The following is a 23,960-nucleotide window of genomic DNA, read 5'->3' on the forward strand; positions in this document are numbered from 1 at the left end:
ATACGCACAATCTACCTGAGGGTGTATAACTGCCATGTCGTTGACATAATAAATTGGCTGCCAAAATTTATTGGACGTGGAGATGTTGAACGTGGGAAAATCAAAGGATACCCATAATTTTGCGCTTAAAAACGTAAAAATAAATAAAAATACAAATATTAATCTCCGAAATGAAACGGCTCGCTGTGTGGCGGAGGTGTCACCACCGAATGCGCCCACAAGCAATTCTGCCACCATCAAGAATAGGCGGGAAACTTTTGCTGCAAATAAAACCTAAGCACTTTAGCTATATACATACATACATACATAGGCAATGTTTATCTACATATGTACGTACGATTTACAAGAACGCCGGTGTACATTAGGGTGGATCTAAAACACGAGTTTCAGAATTCGGATTCAGTTGGGTGGGGAAATGTTAGAATTAATTAAACAGTGTATAATTTGATAGCAAACATCTTAAAAAGATATATTTAGCAACGTAGTATTATTATAAATTATTTTAGTTACTTTATCACATCAGTAATATAAAATTGAATAAATTTGTTTTCAACTGCCACCTAACAAAGCGGCGTTAAATTTAATATAAGCGGCGTAAGTATTTTCGATCAGCTGTTTAGGCTAAGCCCAACACGTTGAGTTCATGTAGCGTAAAAATTTTTCCGCTAGAAAAAATGGCGGAAAGTTGCCAGCTGTTAAGCTGAGTGGAAGTACTCAACTGTGCATTTCTAAGACAAATAGCCATTGGTTATACAACTGCTACGACTTATGAACGCGCCCATTGAGAAATTTTTAAGGGACTTTGAGATTTTAAAAATATGATTACTTCAAAAATTATTTCAAAACTTCAGTGCAATGTAAAAACACAGTATAGGTATGAAGTTTAAAAACAAAAAATCGGTAGAATTACAGCAGATACAATTTTTTGGTAAGTACGAGTAAGTATTGAAAATGTCCCTTCAAAATTTTATGCTTAAATATCCTTGACATTTTTCAATAATAATTTTTGAAAATAAAAGTATGTATTATAAGCTTAGAAAATTCAAATTGCATTTTCATTACCCATTCGTCCTTGTGAACCAAAAAAAAAATTTTTTTTTGTTTTAACTATGGAATTTTTACCATCATTGGTACTCATATTGTTACTCTACTAAGAAAGCAGGTATATAAATATCAAAATTTCTTGTAAATTTGGTTCAATTTCAAACCTTTAAACTCAAACCCGAACTGTAAACTTTGTGTTTTTCGATCCACCCGGATGTACATATGTACAAATATTTTTGGTGCGTATTCACATTGGCATTTAGACGCGAATGCACTTTATGTGCACTTGTAATTAGCGTTGACATAACTACAAGCAAATATCATTACCAAGTGTCAATATGCACAAGAGTCAGAGATAAGGATCTTTTGCAGTAAAGATTTGTGCATTGATATTCTTTCAAGCCGGTTGGTCGGCTTTTTAAAATCATAAATACGTACATATCTTAGTGCATAGTGTCAATATATTTACAAATATTGAAATTTTTAAACTAAACTTTAAATGGAACTAAAAAAAAATTAAGTCTTGCACGCTTACGCCTACAAATAAAAATATACAAATGCATTCAAACATACATACATACATGCATTTATTTGCGTAAATAGACCTGAAATATGCAGCTCGCCAGATTTGTCATACGATTTGTAAAATTTGGCATGTCACACCGCGAATCACTTATCGAACCAAATCAAATTTTATGAAACACAAATTTGCAAATCGCTCAATTAAAATGCAATTGGAGCAGTAATTTTAAATTTCGCAAATTTTTTGCATGCTATCGAACCAATGTCAAATGGTGATTTGTTGTTATTCGAAAGAATGCGAAATGCTTCGAAGGTTTCGCGTCAATTTTTTTTTTTTCGTCAGTTGTATGTCTTAAATTGTGAAATAATTTAAAAATAAAACATTACTATGTATTTCGAAATATTAGGCTTGAGATGTCGAATGTGCTGAATCGGTACTATGGATAAATAAATGAAACAGAGTTAGTTACCAAAGGGGGTAAGTTGGAATTTTTTCAATATAACAATTTTAGGCAGGCCTGTTAGTTTAAAAGTGCTCTATTGTGCTTAACATTTTTTGGGATTTTTTCGGGATATTTCGTGTTATTGCGTTTTGTTCTACGGGATTTTGGGTCATTTAGGATTGCTCCGGGATACTCGGTACTATTTCGGGGGTTTTGGAAGTACTTCGGAATTCTCCGGACTATTTTAGTTATTTTCGGTATTCTCGGGGTTATTTCGGTATTTTCGGATCTATTGAAAAGTTTACGGATCTTCTCCATATTACTTTTGTATCCAGTATTTAATGATTCCAAGTAAGCACATTTACTTAGAGCATTTACTTATATACGTATATATGTAAATACTATCATATTCAGTATTCAGTGGCATCCACAATACTTAAGACCTACCTTGTACCTGATTATTTCTTATAACGTAAAGACCGATATGCTTTTCCACTTACCTACTTAGTTAATTATGATCGATTAATATGTAATACTATTGGCATCAAAATCATACCTTTGATTTTTCCAAATAATGTTGCCCTTCCATGGTTCGAAATGACGTTTGACTCGGTTCCCACCGGTTTTTCGGATATCTATATGCGGTTTTTTTTTTATTTTGATTTTTCGAATAACGAATAAACCGAATTTTTTTTTGATTGCACAAACCGGTTTTTTGTTCATTTCACACAAATCTTGAGCTTGCAACAAATGTTTTGGGTTTTTCGAAGTTTTCGAGACTTTTTCTAATTTAAGGGAAACCCCTAAATATTTTAAATATTATATCCTCGGCGAAACAAGTAAAAAAAACGTTTAAGTGCTAAACCATTCGTGTCCTGCTTCCTGATGTTGGAAAAAATCAACATTTTTAATCCACCTCCTCAGAAGCTTTTTTTATGGCACAAGTACACTCGGCGGTCTGCCATTGCCTTTCGAGGGGAGACCGCTATTTGAAAAGCGTTTTTTTTTTTGTTGCTGGGACCAGAAATTTAATCATGAACCACCCGAATAGCAGTAGGCACATCTAGCACTCGGCAACGATGGCAAGAGTACCACTCAAATGTGAAAAAAGTAAGAAAATATGCAAAAAAGCGTCAAAAAATGTGAAAATAACCAAACGTGAATTTTTCACAGACTTTTATTTGTTTTACTTTTGATCTTAAAAACATTTCGAAACCATTTTGCTGGCTCTTTTTTAAATAAAAGTTTTATTATAATTTTTGATCATGACTTCGTACCAACGTAAGAATTTTCGCAGTATGAAAACTGTGTAAAATAAAACCGGTTTATCCGGGTTTTTCTTAATTTCATAATAGAGATTTTTCAAATTGAGAAAACTCGAAAACCGGTTTAGTTATTTTAGAATCGAAAACGACAAGATAAACAGTTCTGATTTTTATTTTAAAATGCATATTCTCTAGAAGAATAAACAATCCTACCAAATCTTTTCTTACCAATCAGAAAATAACTTATTTGCCCGCCGCTGGCCAGAAGCTTGGTAACAGTTAGTCGATTAGTTAGTTCTAGGGTGTAACAGAACAAGAAATACCGCGACCTGAAAGATCTTTCGTATATCAAAAGAGAGATTCCTTAACTTAGTGCGGCCAAGATACTTCCAGCTTCCCTAATCAATCCTGAAAGGACGTTGGCAGGATAATTCTTTATTACAAAGGGTTTGACCACTGAAGTTTAAAAATTGATCAATTTTTGTCTGCCCAAAGCCGGACACTGAAAGAGAATATGCTCTAACATTTCATCATTTTCAAGGCAGAGCCGGCATTTATATTTACTAAAACAATGTCCTTTCTATAGAAATGGTAGCCGTAGAGCCTGGCCTGTCTATGTCCTCACATCACTCCCCAGTACTAACGGCGTTCATAGTTTACCCACTCAGTAATTATGGCTATCGAGTAGCATCAATTGAGACCACAGAACGGTTCAAGTCGAGAAAAGGCAGTCATCGATCCTTCCCGTACCAACTCGCTTTCGATTCCACAATGGCGTGGTAACCAGCTCATTGGGTCGTATGAATAAAAATAAGCAATTGCTTTTTCTTACAATTTCAGACCTTTAACTCGATTTATTCAAACAAAATTTAATTAAAAGTTATGCAATTTTATAAAAGCACAATTTATTACATTTTATGCATACGGCTTATTGTTATTGTGTTTTTGTCAGAGACATAACTGTTATAAGGAATATCAAAAAAAAAAAAAATTGGTCCATAACTATTAAATTAAATATGCATAAGATTTTGTTTCTTTACATAATAGCTTTTTTTTAACACAAAATAAGTTTTGCTCCCCTATAAGTGCTATTCACAATATAATCTTTTTTCCGTCGCTCGTAACTTTTATTTTCGACTTTTTTGCTTTTACGTCGCTCACTGAGTGTTATTCTCAAGACAAAATGTTTCCCGTTGCTCATAACTTTTATTTTCGACGTTTTTATTTTTACGTTGCCTAGTGAGAGTTATTCCTAAGACAATATTTTTTCCGTGGCCCATAATTTTTATTTACGATTTGTTTCTTTTTACGTTGCATGATAACAGTTATTCTCAATGAACATTTTTTTCCTTGCTCGTAACTTTTATTTTCGACTTTTGTTTCTTTATGGTGCTTAGTAAGAGTTTTTTCTAAGGAAACTTTTTTTCCGTTGCTCAAAAATAGACATACGAATGTAAGTGTGTTTTAAACAAGAATTCTATAAAAGTAACATTAATAATAACTAATATCACTCTGTTCTCGACATTCGACAACTCCACTTTTTTCATTAAATTTTTTCTTCAACTTTTATTCAGTTTTGACTCTTAATAAATATGTATCAAACTTACTATAAATTTGTGGTTTATGCTGCTAATCCATTACAACGCTAGATGGCCAAGGTGCTTAGGGGACGCGGTAGATACTACATACATACATACTTGTATTCTGGCAATTTAAAAACACTAATATAACATTTACATTGAGCACAAATGCGTCATTTGGGCGAGAAATCTGAAATGCGAAGTCAAATCAGGTATTTCTCCATACAAATTCGTATTTCCAAAATGAGGCGGTTTTCGCCGTCGACCACGCGCAAATGCCCCTTAAATCTTCCGCAGAGTCTCTCTCTCTCTCTATCGAATACTCCAAGAGCCGCCTCATCGACTGGATTCTGCCTTATTAACTTCTCCAACATCAGATCTCATATCAAAGAAATAACACGAAAGAGAGATGCCCTGTCTCAAACCGTACGATCCTATAAATGATGATCAGAAGGCTTTCGTCAAACCATATTTGGCATAGAAGTTGGTCATTCTCTCACTAGCTCCTCCTCACCATATTTGAAAAGCTTAACTGGCAGCGCTATTACTATTGGAATCTCGAGATGATCAGCGAAGGGAACTTCGATTCCAACATCAATGATTAGAGGCTCGGAGTCTTCGCTGCATTCCCAGTTTTCGCTATTGCTGTCATATAGCTCCATAATTTGTGGGTGCTCTTAAAACCTTCCGTAAGTAACACAACCTTCTTAAAAATATTTCGGGCGATTTTCTTATCAGCAATTAAGGCTTTCGCCCTCATTTCACTATCTCTACGCACTATCTCTCCGCTTAGCTCTTAATAATATATTGAACGGATAAACATAAAATCATATTTAATTTAAAAATTGAACAAATTTACATCGGAAAAATTACGACCCTAAGTTAACTCATACGTAGTTTTCCCTAATTAGATTTTGAGGCAACTTCATATCTGTACAACGTCAAGCTTAAGGTACGTTTTTGCCTTGCATTTAAACGAAACTACTTTTAAAAGCTGCCAAAAGCATTTAACTTTTGCACAATTAAGCCAAGTTATGGCAATTTTTCATATGCAATTTTAAAATTGTTTCACATTAAATAATTGCTGGTTTACTAAAAAGCCTACAAGCAACTGCCAAAAGCCAAAGGAATATTTTATTATAATAAAAAAGAAAAAAATACTTGCAGCAAAACTTGTCAAATTTAGTAGGCGCAAATTTATTTGTTGCTGTATTTTTTTACATTTTAGAAAAAATTACGTCCGTATGCATAAATACATTTGGCAAAATGCTGTAAAAAATTTTGAAAGCAATTCCAAATGCTTTTGCTTTTGTTATTGCAAGTTTGTCAAAGCAAAATTTACCGTAAATTATTGTACAGTAGCGCGAGCGAAAACATTTAAAAGTCAATTAAAAGGCCTAGTGGGGATTTTAAATACTAGTGTTACATTAGGGTGGGCGAAAAATTAAAGTAAAAATTTTAATGATCTCACCCCATTAGGATTGTTCTAAAAGTTAAAAGTTAAAGTTTCCAGGTATTTAATATGTGAAAAAAACAAGTTTTCGTAGAAATGGTATAGAATTCTTGAAAATCAATATTTTTCGATCGGAAAACTTTGTTTCGCATCAGGAGACTTCCAATTACAATACACAATTGTTTTTTTTTACCATTTTCTATTATTGACTTTTTTAGGAGCCCTAGGTACCATAAAAAATGCAATTGAGGAATCCATAAAAAATCGCTAATATTAAAAAATGCTATAATAAACAATTGCGTCACCTGAAGAGAAGTTTTTCGATCGAAAAAATATTGATATTGAAGAATTCTATATCATTTATACGAAAATCTGCTTTTGCCCCCCACATAAAATGCATGGAAAACTTTGAGCGACCTCTAAATATGTTTGTAATCAAAATAAAAAATAAGGGGAGAGCATTCAAATTCCGACTTTACTTATTTGGGACCATCCTAATTTATATACATGCATATATATGTATGAACTTTAGGGTGCATCACTCTACATACAAAATAAAATCGGTACTATTTTTGCATCGAAATTAAAAATTTTATTATATTTTGAGATTTTTGCCCAAAATTTTTTCGGAAAAATATTAATATTTACGTGAGCTGTACCCATTTGAAAGTACTTCCAAATATCGATTTTTTACAAATACAAGTATTATTTTCTATAAATCATCTCAGATTATAGCAGAGTTTAAACTTAACAGGTCTACATACAATTTTTTTTTTTTCAATTCTATCAGCAAAATCAAAGTAATGAGATCTTTTGAGGTATTTTCAAATAGGTCTAACTCACATAAATCCTTATATTTATCAGAACCTTTTTGGAGGAGGTTCTAAAATATAATACATTTTTTAAGTGCGGTGGAAATGCCGCACTTTTTTTTTTTTTTTGGTAATGCACTCTTATGTCCACATTTATGTCTATATGCATAGAAATATGCGAAAGTCTTGATTTATAACAGTAATCAGAAGTAGTTGCACTTTTGCATTTTTGTTTTTTAGTGCTTCTAATTAATCGAGAATTAAAGTCAGTAATCAATCAACGCAGGGAAAATTAATCAATAACAACAAAACAAGCAAGTGAAGCGGATAATTGGCTTGCTTGAAATTTGGTGTATCAACCTCAAAACTGCAAAATGTACGCACAAATATCTTCATTAGTATGAACCAAAAATGGTGTCGAACATTTTCCGCTTGCCGCGCATGCGTTGTCACAATCCCTTGCAACGGCCCGCTGGGACAGATTTTTATAAATATATATATGTATACATACAAACATACTTACCTGCAAGCAAACACGTTTTCCAAAGTTATGCAGCTTTGCAACATTGGATTTTTTTTTATGTTTTACAACTGCACAAAAAACATGAGGACCCAAAAGATAATAATTCGCTTGCACACGCTCTCGCACGGAATGCGTACGAAACTGCTTATCAACGTGCGAATAAATCACATGAAAAAACCAAGCGCGACTTTAACCGTCACCGACTTTTTACTGCGGGCTTGTTTCTTGTAGCCGCTGGCAAATACCGACTTCATTGTCTAATGAAGGCGCATGCTTGTATGTGTAACTAAACTGGCCTGTTAATTCTGTCAACAACTTTTTAAGGATTTCACATTTTTTGTTGGTATTTAAAATTTTCTTTTCGCACTGGCAAACAAGATTTTGTTCTTTATTATTTTATTTGATAAATTGGATTATAAGAGACTTTATTATAACTTGATTACAACCACATAAGATCGCAAATAATGTCATAATTTGATGCACGTATGGCCATTTGTGATTTGTGAGGAAAACTTACGAGTATTTCGAATAAAAATTCGAAGCTGTAGTTCAATTGAAAGGAGCTGCCGGCTTCTATCAGAAAGTTGACCGACTTTGGGACGATTTCAAAACCAGGGAAATTGTCTCTATCATATATATATAGTCGTGGTTAATCTACAGGAAACTATAAAGATTTTGCCGGTCTAAGCAAAATGTTGTCCAAAGGGCAGAAGTTGGTACATATACGGGCAAATACAGCTAAAGCACTACTAGAACTGCAACAACTTGACACCACTCAATGGGGGCTCTTTTGACCATGTATGCTTCTAAAACCTTTGCTCGCCCACACCCTCTATGTATGTAAGCCAGGCTCTCGCATTCTATTGATCCCTTCGTATATCGCCAAAATGTTGATTTAGCTTGTGCAAAATCAATACCATACTATAAAATTTAGGTATACCAATCTACATATATGCGTCCACACACTGGTCTTCTCAGACCGTATGAGACCGGATTTTCATGGCCGAGAAGGGGAGCAGAGTAATAGTTTACTTCAGCAAATTTCAGATGCCGAAAAACAGGGCATGACTTTGATATGAAACACAAAAGAAAGAAAGAAGAAAAAATATTGGTTTAGCGGAGTATGAGGAAAAGTCAAATTACCTTCTAGCAACGAACAGAAGGAGGACGACTTTGCTTACTTAGGAGCCAGAATACTGTCAGTCAGAGATCGACTGAGACATAGTTCTTGTCCGCAGGTGCTTAGTTAAGTTTAGCAGAGCCTTCTAAACGAACAGGAATCAACCTTAACAAAACTCTGATCTTTCTTATCTGCTCATATGGCATACATACATAGCAACGTATACGATGCCTGATTAAGAAGAGATGTATTCGAGTGCATTGGAGAGAACAAAATCTTCACAAGGTTCGTGACCCTATCCAAGCTCAGATTCATTCGTCTGCACTAGGTTGGTGTTACTGAAAGGAGAAAAAAAATATTCTAGGAAAACTTATTTGGTGTTGAAGCCAAAAGCCATCAATAGTTAGGAATCCATGGTAAGTATCCTGCACCGCTGTTCGCTGCAAAGTTACACCTTTGCGGGAAAACTACCGGTGGGAATATATCATAAAAAAAAAAAAACAAATGGATCAAATGTATCACAAACCTTTTTTTTTTATGTATCAAAGTATCAAGTTTGAAAGAAATGTTAAAAATGGTATTTGGTTTCATACAACTTCTTTTTATTATTGTCAATAACCAGAAAATTATGTAATGCATATTCATAAACATTAAGAAAAATATCTTACATATAATGGCAATCTATCAAAAAAGAGATTATTGTTTTTAATCTTGTATAAAGACGAACAAAAGTATTATGTATCGATTTCAAAGAAACTTGAATACAAGTATATGCACTTAAAACTATTTACTGTCGATCATTTACGTTAATTATCAAATTATGTAATACATTCCACGTTAAACTCGTTGGAAATTAGGTCAAAAAGCTGAAACTACCTTCAGTGTCTACTTTATTTTGACAATAAATATGCCCTACTATAATCTCTACAGTTTGTAATGAAAATCTATTTCGCAAGTAAATTAAATTATAAATAAATGCAGTCAGTTTATTTGATCCCACAACGTTTAAATACTTTCAAGCAAATTTTAAAAGCTGCCACTGCTACAAATGTAGAACTACATTTCCCGCTCATTAGGTACCGCCGCCGTAGAAGTAGTCGAATTTCAGAGAGCCCGAAAGAACAACTGGTGCGATAAGGAATGTCAAAAATCTGCAGAGAAAAAAGATGCCGCCTACAGGGCAACGCTGCGATCGGGTGCAACGCGAGCCATGTGGGGCCGTTACACGGAACTGAAGAAGGAAGCGAGACGTATTTGTCGCAATAAGAGAGAGACCAAAATATGTAAGTGCGAAGAGCTTGAAATGCTGTCCGACAGGAAGTATGCCCGAAATTTTTACTGGAGGGTTAAGCGACTTACGGAAGGTTTCAAGACCAGGGCGAAGTCCTGTAAGAACAACAATTGCGACCTGGTGACCGATGTCCACAATGCTCTTACTTATGGAGGGAACACTTTTCCACCCTACTGAATACTAGCAGCGCTGAAAATAGTGGAGAAGACGAACTCGAGCCCCCAGTTGATAACGATGGAGTCGATGTGCTACCGCCTGACTATGACGAGGTGCGAATAGCGATTACGCGGCTGAGAAACAACAAAGCGGCTGGAGCTGACGGCCTGCCAGACGAGCTATTCAAGTACGGTGGCGGCGAAGAGCTAATAAGGTGCATGCATCAACAGGATGACAGGAATTTAAGTGTGCTCTGCCCAATCCACAAGAAAGGCGATCGCGCCATACGCTCCAACTACCGCGGGATCAGCTTTCTAAGCATAGCTTCCAAGTTCTTATCGAGTGTATTATGTGACTGTTGACAGTTACAAGTTTGAAAAAGTAGACGACTTCGTTTATTTGGGAACCAGCATTAACACCAATACTGTCAGCCCATACCAATACCACTAATGTCAACCTTGAAATCCACCGAAGAATCACTCTTACCAACAAGTGCTACTTTGGGCTTAGTAGGCAATTGAGAAATAAGGTCATCTCTCGTCGTACAAACATCACACTCTATAAGGCATGTATAATGAAAATGGTGGTACATGCCATGCTATAAGTGGAGAATGGCACGCAAAATTTGTTGCATTGGCAATAAAAAATTACACTTAATCAATTTTTATTACAATCAAGAGGCAATTGCAACTATGAATTCAACTAACTAATCGAAAATAATCTTTAAATTTAATAGATCGTATTTCAATGAATTTTAAAGAGGGAACTCCTTTGCAAATGTTGAAGGTTATAAAAAAGTACATTTTATGGTCTGCATATTTGGATATCTATTAAAATTCAATTAATCATCAATCGAAATGAATGCTACACGCGATGTTGCCAGATTTACAGTTTTAACTGTAAATTACAGTTTTCTAAACAAGCTTACAGTTCGCACACCGTCTTTAAAAGGGGCACAACTCAAAATGCACGTTTGTTAGAAAATGCGACAAACTATTTCTTAGCACATGATAATCATATGGGCAAGGGAGACTTTACCTTAGGTTTTTTTTAACGAATTATAACAAAAATTTGCTCCAGCTTTTGCTGAATGTCAAATTTTGAGTTGTGCTTTTTTTGAAGACGGTGTGCGAGTATTTAAATCACCTCCTAGTAAAAATTAAATTTTTTTTCGTAATTTCCGATTTAGAGGAATAAATTAAAATTTCTCTTTCAATTTTTTGTAAGTATATTTTTTCGATAAAAGGCGACCATGAAGGTGCAGCATTTTTTCATTTGAAACAAAGGGTTTTAGCTGTCCTTTGCCTTCTAGTCGACACAGCAAATTCGAGAAGAATATTTTTCCCGATGAATTTGAATAAAACAAGAAATAAGAGCTAAAGCTTTCTTTAAAAAATATCCTTTAGGAGGGACTAAATTTGAATTAACGGTTCAAAAATTAACAAAGCAATTTACGAAAAATTTTGAAATATAATTTCATTAAAACAAAATATTTATAAAGTTTATTTTTGTTTAATTAAGTATAATTTAAACGGTTTATGCTATTTTATTTTAAATGAGTCATTTTTGGTAGTTATTTTTAAAACTATTGAAACCGCTTAATTTGTTTTTTTTTTTTTTGTGTTTTAAGGCTATAATTTTTTGGTCGAAAATATAGTTTTATATCCGGAAACTTCAGTTAAAAAAAAACACTGGCAACACTGGCTACACATTTACCTTAAGCATACTACAATGCCTTATTTTTAAACAACTGTACAAACTTTTGACAGCAATATTTATGATAAATGAGCTGAATAAATTAACAATATAGAGCTTTGAGTTTTCAAAATGCGCAATCAAGCCAAATTGCATAATCAGTTCGCAAGCAATGGCATTTCGATTGAATGGCTATGATGGATTATGGCAATCATTTAAGCCAGTATTTAGCAACCAACGATACGCCCGGTTTGAAAATAAGCAAATTTATTGCATTCGGAGCGGAATATAACAAATAGACTACCATCTGCCTGTTTGATTAGTGCAGATGTAAGCTGACATTATAATTCAGAAAAAATTCAGCTAAACATAAACAAACGAAATCATTGTTGAGAAAAACATATGTATGTATGTATGTATTCCGTTTGCGTAACTAAGCACTTTTCTCTGTGCAGAGCTATATGGAATACTTTCGATTCCAGCAAGACGCGTTAGGCATACAATTTCCACCATAAATGTACGAGGTCACTTTGATAAGTCAAACTTTTTAAATATAATATTGGTATTTGTTTCAGGGAAAACATCTTCATTCGACCCCAATGCACACATAAGTATGTACATACACTTCTCGTCATTCGATTAGCGAACCCCTTAAAAACCTAGTATTTACAGCTTTCCTTTTGTTTATTTAATATTTATTAATTTTATGATTGTGTCGGTTATTGGCCGTTTAATACAATTTAAAAAAAAAAAATATATATAAAAATAAATTATTAAATTTATTAATTTTACATAAAAACATAGCATATTAAACCAAAAAAAACACGTAAGTAAATCCTGTTTTCAAATTTTATTCTAGTTAAAAAAAGTCAACAAAAGGGTGCGCTATTCTAATGACCAACAGTGAATGAGGTAGTAATATTTTTAGAAAAGTTTCGTGAATGCAGCTTTGTGGCCCATGTAATTTTAGTATAATAAAGTGTAAAGTGCCGTCGTTGTTTTCGGCCATCAGCGCCGCTGATCCTAAGAAATGAGTGGTCAGAAGACTGAAGCCCTTTCCTCCTCATTTCAGGTCGCTGTCGGTGTCGTCTGGGCGTTTTGTCGCCACTTGCCTTTCAGCTGTCCCGCTAAATTTCAAACTAGGGACGTGCCGGGTATCCGTTTTTCTGTTATCCGACTGGCTAAAATCCGACCGGATTTCCGGATTTCAATTATAGAAGATTCAATTTAAAAATTTATTTGAAGATTTTTTTTTAATGGTATCTTATTAATAATTAAAGTTAACTATTTCCGATTTATCGGGCAACAACCTATTGCTATTGAGTTTACTGAGGAAGGTGGTGTGCAGAGATAATTCATTTCCAGTGAAAACAAATTTGGAAATTCTTTGCGACTATGCTTCCACCAAATTAAAGGATCTTCTTGTTTGGGTATAACGGGTAGCTGTAAATATTTCTCCATTTCTAAATCGCTGCCTTTTTTCTTTTGCGGTCTCTGCCTTGTCTACCCATCATTTGGCCATCCACATCACTACAAAAACTGGGAATAAGCATCAGAACCGTTGGCAATTTCCTCAAAACATTGCCTAATATTCTGGTGAGCTCGCTCCTTCAATAGAAACTTTCACAAAAGTTCGCCCTTTTTCATATGATTTAATTGGTTGCTCCATGCTAATAAACCCAGTGTTTAGCTTTATTGACGCCAGAAAAAAAGGAGTTTTGAACCGGAATCCGGTTACCCGGCAAAATCTCTATCCGGCGCATCCCTATTTCAAACTTTATAAAAAATTTTGGAAAATTCAACAAATTTTCATGAAAATTTCGGTCTTTTTAATTTAAATCTTTACAAATTTTTTGGAAATGTGGTTTTATAGCCCATACAATTTTAATTTCATAAAGTGCAAGTTTCAAGCGGCGAAAAAATCGAGTTGATTTTTTTGTGTAAAGTTTAAAACTTTGACCAATAGAATTTTGTCAAAAACTTGGACAATATTTTTATAGCAAAATAACAAAAAAAAAATTTACTTTAGAAATATAGTGAATATTAAAAAATCAACACGTGAACACTTATTTGAGTCACTGTATGTATGTATGGCGACGAATTTTGCTTTCAATAAATTTTTTGTCAATACTTTAAACGAAATAGTCGAACTAGTTGCAGTGACAAACAATGGAAATGGTGTCGTTTTTTATGAATAGCGACTCGCCTTAATATACATATTTAATATAATATGTGTATATGTACATTACGGTACCCATCGGAAATGTTTTTTTTTTTTAATTTGAAGACTCTACCCCCTAATTTTATTCATTTTTATGAGAAATATTCTTGCCTATTTTTATAGATTTTTTTTAAAGGTCATTTAGAGGAAAAAATCCTAACAAGTCATGTCCGAAAATAGATTATTACGTAACATTTTAATTTTTATTCGATATTTGAAATCGAATTAAAAATAGTCATTCAAAAACTCATAAATCTACAAAATCTTATTTTCTGACCTAAATCGACAGATCGCGACCTCTAAATGACCTTTACAAGAATCTATAAAATAGGCAATAATATTTCTCATAAAAATGAATAAAATTAAGGGGTAGGGTCTTGAAATTTCCAAAAAAAAAAAACACATTTTCGATGGGCACCCTAATGTAAATGTATTCACTTCCGAAAAGTGCCATTTGTGCAAATATAAGCGATGTATGTATTGTTTCAACCTCCAAAACACTTGGCTTGGCATTCGGCCTGTTCCGTATCAAGTGCGGTGAAGATTTCGCTAAGAATTGTTACCTTATTTTTGATTTCAGCCATATGATATACTTTAGTGGTTTGATTAAGTCCGGCCAAGTACTTTATTAGTTTATCTTCTTGTGGGCTTTTCGTAAATTAAAAAAATATAAATAAATTGCTTTAAAAAAAAAGATGCACTCCTACCGCAACCCAGCTATCGCAGCGTTTTTACTACTCCTAAGCCAATTCGCTGTTATTGCCAATTCGCAACCGCCACAGGATTTGGCCGCCAAATTAAAGCTGGCATGTCCAGAGCGCTGCGCTTTAGCTTTCCGCTGTGATCCCTACTATAGCGGCCCACCTGTATGGGCGATTGTAGATGACATTTGCAAGCTTTTCAAAACCGACTGTATCTTAGCCAGTGTCAACTGTCAGCGTCAGAATGAATGCAGGCCAAGTGAGCAAGATTTTGCATTTCAAAATTTCTTTTTTTTCAACTTTCATTTTCACTTCTACTTATTTACTTTCTTCAGGATTGGTTGCAACCTCACAGCAAATATGCCAGCTAAAGTGTGTGGACGTGTGCGACAATTTGCCCAGTGCACCGGTGTGTGCCAGTTTTCCCTATGTGACTGTGCGCGGTGGTCGAAATGATGGCATGTTAACATTTAAAAATCAATGCGAATTGGACAAGTGGTCTTGTTGGAATGCGAAAGGTTTGTGACGAATTGATTTAGTGTGAATATTTGATACGAGTTACTATATGAAACGAAATCTTTTTTCATACTTATTATATAGCATATGTATCTGTCCAGAATGGTACCTGTTTTTGAAGTAAATCCTATCATGTCGCATGGATTAAGACAAGTAATAATATTGGAAAACACTCTCTCACCTCTTGTAAGAATTTTATTTAATTATTAATTTTGATTAAAAGTAATCGTATACGAAGGGTGAATTCCTATACAAATTCATGACGAATCACGAATTATTTTTATTGCAAAATATAAAACTGAAGAGTAAGTAAATGAAAAATGTAGAAAAATAATAAAAGGAGCAACTTAAGTTTTATAACTTTTATAAAATAATACTATCTAATGATTATTTACTGATTTTTTATTTATTGCTCAAAAAATCTGGCCTACTTAAAATGGTCTCAAATATGACGAATTTTAAATAAAAAGAAAGCTTATTCCTTAATTTTAAGGTACAAGGCTACATAACGTACCATCAAATTAAGGAATAAGCGACCTTTATTTTAAAATTTTAAAATTTTTCTCGAAAAGGTGGTATTTCAAGGATGGTGCCGTACTAATTTGGCACCGATCATTGGATCATAAAGAAATTAGCAGTGTTCCTAAATTTTTATAGGAGCATAGAAGTTTTGTTTTTTAACCGACTTCCAGAAAAGGAGGAGATTATCAGTTCGTCGGAATATTTTTCTTTTTATGCATGTTTGTTTATGTATTTGTTTGCTTAGAAAGCAAAAGTAGTTTCTGGTGTTTTTCATAAGAAGCTAAAAAATCGTCAAATAAATATTTATACTTTTATCATTAAAAGTAAATATGAGAGGCTCTTAAGGCTAAAGACTAATCCTAAGGCAAATCGAGTACGATTTCGATACGTAAGCGAAAGCAAACATGCGTGTGAAGGCGAATAAGAAGACGAATAGAAAGATGAAAACATGAGTCGTATGATACGAAAACCAAAATGAAGAATACGAAGACGAAGAAAAAAAGGAACACCGAGGCAAATACGAAGACGGAATCGATTAAAAAACGAAGGCGAAGGCGAATACTAGTACGAATACGAACACGAATGCAAATACGGACACGAATACCAATTTAAACGCGAAAACGACCATTGCCATTACTTTTGCCATTACTATACCCAAATCCATTACCATTACCATAACCTTTACCATTACAATTACCATAACTTTTACTATTACCGTTACCATTACTAATGCCATTACAACTACTTTTACAAATACCATTGCCGTTACCGCCAGCATCTTTATAGTTATCGCAATCTTTATTTTTACATTTATATTAATCTTGTCATTATCTGTGTGTATTTGCATTTCAAACCCCCAACAATTAAGTTTTATTTTCTAAGCAAAGAGTAAAACTCAGAAAATAACGATTATTTTCCAACCAATGAAAAAGCTCAAAAATAATTACAATTTTTAGTTTGATAGTTGACGGCTGTCAAATCGACCGCCAATTTCTCTAAAAATAAGAAAATTTTTTGAAAATATCACTGCTTAGGTTTTTAGACATGCTATTTCCGAATTTCATTTCAAATTAAAACTTTGAGAGTTGACAGCTGTCAAATGGGTTGTTAATTTTTCTAAAAATAAGAAAATATTTTTTTAAACGCTACTGATGAAATGGATAAACACGCTAGTAACGAATTTTTGAAAGTTTCGCAAGAATTAAACATACTAGGTCTTAAGGCTGACTGATCTCGAGTTCTATATCGCATTAAAATTTTTTCATTTGACAATAATTTATTTAAATATCGGACGTCATATTAGGTTTTTATATTTTGAATTCGCAAAACCTAGTTTGAAATTTGTAATGAGCAAACTCAAGAACCTCTAAATACGAAATTTTTGATTCAGTAATTTCTAAATTCTTCTAAAGTTGGTTTAGTGAAATAAACATGGCCAACACTCTTTTTGGCGCCAGTATGCGGGGCTTTTCTTTTCGTAGATCCTTGAAGGACACTTTGCGTTACTTTTTGAAAGTAATTGAAAGTATCCATAAAAAAAAGAAATTAAGAAAGCCATCAATAAATAACTGTCAGATCGAATTCGTCGAATTAAACGAATTCAATGGCTTTCTGAGCATACATTATTGAAACTACTAATCAGTTTTGAGTTCGTTGAACTCTTCTGAATAAGAATAGCTTTATTCCGGTTAATTTATCACAATTTTCATGGCTTAACCTTCTAATAAAATTTGTAGTCGTGTTTCCTGTCTTCCAACATCTCTTCATGTCTCTCAATATCTTAAGCTCTTCGCGCTCACGTATTTCGGTCTTTCTTATATTATTATGGAGAATATTTACCTATTCAGTCCCCTATATCGATCCCATATGCTCGTGTGTATGTAGCTCGCGTTGCGCCCGATCATAGCGTGGTTCTCTTAGACGGCATCTTGTTTCTCTGCATTGGGTTGATGATATACATCGTCATACTAGTAAATGCTTGTATATTTCTGCGCCATCAAAAGGGTAAGTAAATTGATAAGATAAGGCCGCTGTGGTTTAGTGGTAAGCAGTGCGCGCTTCCACTCCGCAACGCCTGGGTTCAAGCCCTGGTCAAAGCAACATCGCAAAAATATAGAAAAGACTTTTTTTCTCCCTCGGCAGGCAATGGCAAAATATTTTTGTTGAAGATTGCCACCTGTTTGAAAATTTTAATTCAATTAATTGATATAAGATAAATTTAATACTGCAGTATGGGTATCAAACAGGCGAGGTTATTGAAAATTTACTGCCCACAAAATTTTTGAGGAGGGCTGCCACCTGTTTGAAAAATTTCATAAAATTAAATCAATAAAAAATAAATGAAATATGTATTACAATACGGATATCAAACAGCACAAAAACATTTAAGGCGCCGTGAAGCACGCCGGGTATTTGCTGGTTTTGTATAAAACTGCCGATTTTGTACAAAGTTATAATGAATTTTTCTTATTCGAATATCACTTTGAATGCTCAAAAAATTTTAATTTTTCCGCCGAATACCACCTGCGTAAGTAGCTTTACATATTTTCACAAGATGTCGTAACGTCGTTAAAAAATATATATGACTTCAGGCTATTACGACAATAACGGCATCTGGTGAATGCACTAAAATTGCACGCATGTAAGTGATTCTATAAATAAATACCAAAACACTTGTGATTATTTGCATGTACAATGTATGTACATTAGACTGCATCACTCCCCTTACCAACAAAAAAAAACGGTACTGTGTTTCCATTGGAATTATATTTTAAGACGTCCAACTAAATAATTCGCAAAAATATTAAGATTTACGTGAGCTGGGCCGATTTGAAAATACCTCAAAAATGGGATTTTTTATTAATAGAAATGTTTTCTTAAAATAGAATAGTTTTGGCCCAGTTATACAAGTTTTTTGTAAATCATTCTTCGAAAAAGGTAAAAAAAAAACAACATCAGAAATCGTATTATTACGATTCCGTTGAAAAGATTTTTAAATATTTGTATGCAGATTTTTTAAGTTTAATCTGTTTTGTCATATGGGGGGACTTTTTCAAAAAGTTCTTTAAGAAACTCTTTTTATTCATAAAAAACTCCATTTCTGGAGTTTTTTTCAAGTCGGTCCTGCTCATGTAAATCGTAATATTTTTCCGAAATATTTTCGTAGACGTCTTAAAATAAAAAAAAATTGTAATCCCGGCAGAAAAATCGCAACTTTTTTGGTGATGCGGTCTTATGTACATAAATTAAACGTATATTAGGCTGCAACATACTTTATAAAAAAAAAGTCGGTACCTACTATGTTCCATCAGAAATATAAAACATACTTTGACATATGTATTTTAATACTTCAGCCAAAATATATTTAGACAAATATTAAGATTTGCGTGAGCTGCACCTATTCGAAAATACCCCCCATAAATCAAGTTGTTTATAGAAAAAAATTTTTTAAATATGGAAAGCTCGCAATTTTTTTGGTTATGCACCCTAATGTAACATGTATGTATTAAAAATAAGTAGGGATATATGTATGTACATATGTATGCACTTATATTTTCATGCGTAAGTTAAATTTTACAGTCGAGTGAAAAAGCAAGAACATTAAGGGAAGCACGGAACAGGATTTGGTCCACAAGGAAGTGGGCCTTCTTGATACCAGACTGCAAACAAGTAAAGAAACCAACAACTCCATATAGTTAATATAGAAATATGTAAATACTCAAATAAGTAGATAAAATACGCACATTCGCCGGTATTACACAGATGCTTCCTCCACTCGCATTGGCTGGGGAAGGTGCAATATCTTCCACCACGATGTGCACAGATTGTTTCCCTCGGCGCATCGGAGCAATCATTTACACACAATGATTGACATTCTGTCTGCGATATCCTCTGAAGCACTAAGCAAGGAAAATCGTTATGTTTTTTTATAATTATGTATGTATGTGTCTTTAATTATACTGAAATCTTATCTCAAATTTCCGCCTACTCACATGGACGCCTCTGACGAGAGCGGTCGCAGTTGGCTTGGGCGTAAAAACACGGATTTAAAATCGTTCTACATTCGTTATTTTCATCTTTGGCCCATACCAAATCCTCAATTTGTGGAGCACAATCCACAATAAGTCCTGGCCTACATCTCGGTGGCGGTGTTGGAGCTGTTGTATTAGCTGACGCCACTTGCGTCGAAAGCCCAGCTAAGAGTGCCAACAAAAAACAGGTCAATCCAACAGAAGTCATACTTTTAAACTGCACTTATTGATTTGAGTTGTATAAATTGCTTCCGCCAATTGTTCGCAATGTATTTATGCACTTACATACTCCTATTTATACGAACACATGCACTCGTATGTACACCATTCTGAGCAGCTTGTTTAGCTTATGAGAACCAGCGAGGCATTCATATTAATGTGTTTACCAAAATAACTTTATATTTATTTTCCGCGGATAAATGAACGAAAGAAAGCTAAAAGTCTTTCAACAGAAGGGATACGCGACTGTCTTAAGCGCCTTAAGTTGGAAAATTCAAATATTTTTTTTTTTTATAACATTTAGCACTGAAGCGAAGTTATTATCAGTTAGTTAGAGGTGGTCGAGACATTTACCAATTCAAGGCAATATTCATATTGACACATAGTTATTGTATGTAAAATTAGGAGCAAAGTAGAAAAACATACCCATATCTTTACAGTCATTCTAGAAAGCACAAAACATCTGGTAGGGTATTCGAACACAAACTGTGACTAATTAAAATTATAATAAAAAAAAATAAAATAAAACGTTTTGCAAAAATCACCGGCCGTGCTTTTTCACATGTTTCATTTATCGCGCTCACAGTTCCGTAGAATACTAAATATTTATGTGCGTATGTACATTAGGCTGGTCCAAAATGTATGTGAAAAAGTAAAGGATGAATTTTGATGCTCGCACTTCCTAGAATTGTTCTATACCGAAAAACATATACCCCTTTTTTGTTATTTTGAAATCAAAAAATATATAGGGGTCGCTCAAAGCGGTCAAAGTTTTCCATGTATTTTATATGGGAAAAAACACTTTTCGTAGAAATGGTATAGAATTCTTGTGAATCAATATTTTTCGATTGGAAAACTCTGTTTCTCTTCTGGAGATTCCCAATAATAATCATTTATTTAACCATTTTTTCATAGTAACTACAAATATTTTATAGGTCCGCCAAATATGGTTAAATAAATTCCATGCCATTTCTGTGAAAAGTTCTTTTTTCCCCATATAAAATACATGGAAAACTTTGAGAGCTTTCAAAATAACAAAAATAAGGGTATATTTTTTTCGATATAGAACAATCCTAGAGGGCGAGAGCATTGAAATTCCGACTACACTTATTTTGGACCACCCTAATGTACATAGGTACATACCACTAAATACCTCATACGAAATTTTTTAGAGATTGTCTTCACCAAATACAAGACACAAAACCACTTAGTACTTATGACTTAATTAAGTAATAAGTACTTGCTATTTCCTCAGTGTAAAAAATAAAGAATTTCGGGATTCTCGAAACTGCTTTGATATATCGATATCGGTAAATATATCAATAGAAATGTCTATCATCAATTACTATATCGGTTACAATACCAATATTATATACAGCATTTCGATAAATATATGTATTTATTATAATGACGATTAATATATCGATATTGTTATCGATAAATATATCAATACAAATATCGATATATATGTATATAGATGAAAACATCGATAAATATATTGACATCATAATAGATAAACGCAACGGAAATTCCGAAATGAGATGTGGTGAGTTAATTTTTGATTAATTTATATAAGTGTGGTAGGATCAGGTGTGGTAAGTTTAAGTGAGATATGGTGAGTTTGTGTGTAGTGGGTTGATTTGAGGTGAGGTGAAGTGAGTTGTGGTAAAGTAGGTTGAAGTTATTGTAAGGTAAATTTAAATTTCTCCTAAAAATATGTAGGCATCTACTAAATACCTCGGTACTTTAGTGAAATTATTTTTTGCGTCTCCAAGGTATCTAAGTAGTTTGGACTAGGGTATTTAGCGCCTGCTAAGTACTTTCATTTTTTGTACTTTAGTATCTAGCAGCCATCAAATACCCAAGCTCTTTTTTACTATAATATCTAAACTTTCCTAAATACTTGTTTTTTTTCTACTCGGGTATTTCCTTAATACGAAAGATTTTTTTACTTGAGTATTTATTAAACTCTTAATTACCTCAGGTTTCTCTAACTTGGTATTACAGATATAAACACATCATTCATTTGAAGCGAAATGAAACAAGAGTTTCGTTCCTCAACTTTTCTGAGCTAAAACCTGTAAAACAGTAAAAAGCAAAATTGCGCTCAGAGAAAGAGGGAAAAACTAAAAAGTACGGGAACGCTACGCGGGTAAAAGTTGGTAAAACTGTCGGATACGCCGTGGGCCCATTTTTTGTGTACGTGGCAGTTTTTTATCATTTAGCAATCTGCTAAATTGTACGCAAATACACAGACAAATTAACAAAAATACCTTCAGAAATTGAAATTTCTTCGCTACGATATATTTAATGAGGTGAAAATGCGGATGTACGTTTTTTTTGCTTATTCAACATTCAAATCGTTTGAACAGCTGATGGTTTAACACTTCTGATGCTTCTGGAACTGAATTCCAACATTTTAATATTACAAAATTTAAAAAGTTCGTTTCGTTATATCATTTTAAACGATTCTCTATCATTAATGGCTATTCCATTAACACCTAGAAAGTAGTTATTTAATAAATTATTGTGAGTTTAAGACAATGATATTCTTTATCACAAAATGATGGTTTTAACCATGATAAAAACATAGCAAGGTATAACCGTTCTCTCAATTTGTCGGCCATGATTTTTTTTTTTTGAAGTTTGCCAACATTTTAAAATCATATAAAAGTGAAAATAAAAAATTGAAATTGTACGAAAATGTTGTTGCTTGATATTGAAAATGAAAATGTGTATGTGAGTTTGTGAGTAAATTTAAAAATTAAATTGTTTGGAAACGTCAAGAATTTTAAAAGTGACTCTCAGCGGTTCTACCTTACTATATTTTTATCATGGTTTTAACTTTGTGAGAACTTTGTGAGAAAAAGTTTTCACAGTGAAAATTTTTTGATAAATTCATTAATTTATATTTGAAAACAGAGTCGTTATTTTATGTGAAGTGATGAAAAATGTTTTCAGTTCACGTTTTCACAGAACAGGAATCGGCACACAGGATACATAATAAATTTGAGTGTTTCCGATAACTCCTTGAATTCAGAAAACCTCGATGAAAATTCGTCGCTGAGAGAATTTATTACCAAAGAAAGCTCTTAACGCTCTAAATTGAAATCTGATTTTAAGTTTGCTAAGTTTGGCAAACATTTACAATTTTTGGAAACAATGGGGCTATTCATAGTCAAAATATAGACGAAACTGAAGTTAGTTACCGCCTTTGGCACAATTATCAATGTAATATCTGCCAAAAAAAGCTGCTACTAAATTTAGATCCAACTTTATTTCGACTTAGAATATGCATCATGGGATCTAAATATGTATCATTATTATAACAGTTTTATTATAGCCTTGAAGCTTTACGTTCAAATCCCTGAAACTCTAGCGCTTATCCGTAAAAGTCACCAATTTTGCAAGCCACGTATAAGTCTCAAACCTTCGTATATTTAATGCCTGCGAAGATATGAGGTTCATTATTTTTGAGAGAATGATGCAATAGAACTCAAGAATTGAATGTCTTATGTGGATTTTGTTGGTACCTGTTTGTATTTTTGACTCTTCTGACCTGTTTTCTGGGATGGGAAGAGATCTTGCTTTGATCTACAATTTAACGAAAAAAACGAAATTGCGCCGATTAGGTAGTAAATACTACTATTAGTCATTGAGGAATTGAGTCCTCAATTAATGCCGTACACAAATTATTTTGTTGCGTGCAATGAATGGCTCGCGTGCCTTAGGTTCGCCAGCTCTGATCTATGTTCTTTGGAACCAGTTTAAACTTAAATGTAACAAGTAAGAAAGTCTAAGTTCGGGCGGAGCCGAACATTAAATACCCGGCGCAAGTATTAAATA

General features: G+C 33.5%; 2 protein-coding genes across 2 annotated transcripts; one reads left to right on the forward strand and one right to left on the reverse strand.

Annotated features, from left to right (window-relative positions):
- Window positions 1–14,767: 14,767 nt before the first annotated feature.
- LOC118738457 (salivary glue protein Sgs-5-like) lies at window positions 14,768–15,678 on the forward strand. Its single transcript, XM_036469395.1, has 3 exons — window positions 14,768–15,085; window positions 15,162–15,344; window positions 15,427–15,678. The coding sequence occupies exons 1-3, from the start codon at window positions 14,821–14,823 to the stop codon at window positions 15,459–15,461; spliced, it is 483 nt and encodes a 160-aa protein (XP_036325288.1). The 5' UTR covers window positions 14,768–14,820; the 3' UTR covers window positions 15,462–15,678.
- A 3,707-nt stretch (window positions 15,679–19,385) lies between these two features.
- Window positions 19,386–20,173, reverse strand: LOC118738458. Its single transcript, XM_036469396.1, has 3 exons — window positions 19,857–20,173; window positions 19,608–19,763; window positions 19,386–19,523 (listed from the first exon to the last, which is right to left on the reverse strand). The coding sequence occupies exons 1-3, from the start codon at window positions 20,101–20,103 to the stop codon at window positions 19,465–19,467; spliced, it is 462 nt and encodes a 153-aa protein (XP_036325289.1). The 5' UTR covers window positions 20,104–20,173; the 3' UTR covers window positions 19,386–19,464.
- Window positions 20,174–23,960: the final 3,787 nt, after the last annotated feature.

The sequence above is a fragment of the Rhagoletis pomonella genome, unplaced genomic scaffold (genome assembly GCF_013731165.1).
Source record: "Rhagoletis pomonella isolate Grant_MI unplaced genomic scaffold, Rhpom_1.0 Rhpom_scaffold_00004, whole genome shotgun sequence".
NCBI classification, from domain to species: Eukaryota; Metazoa; Arthropoda; class Insecta; order Diptera; family Tephritidae; genus Rhagoletis; species Rhagoletis pomonella.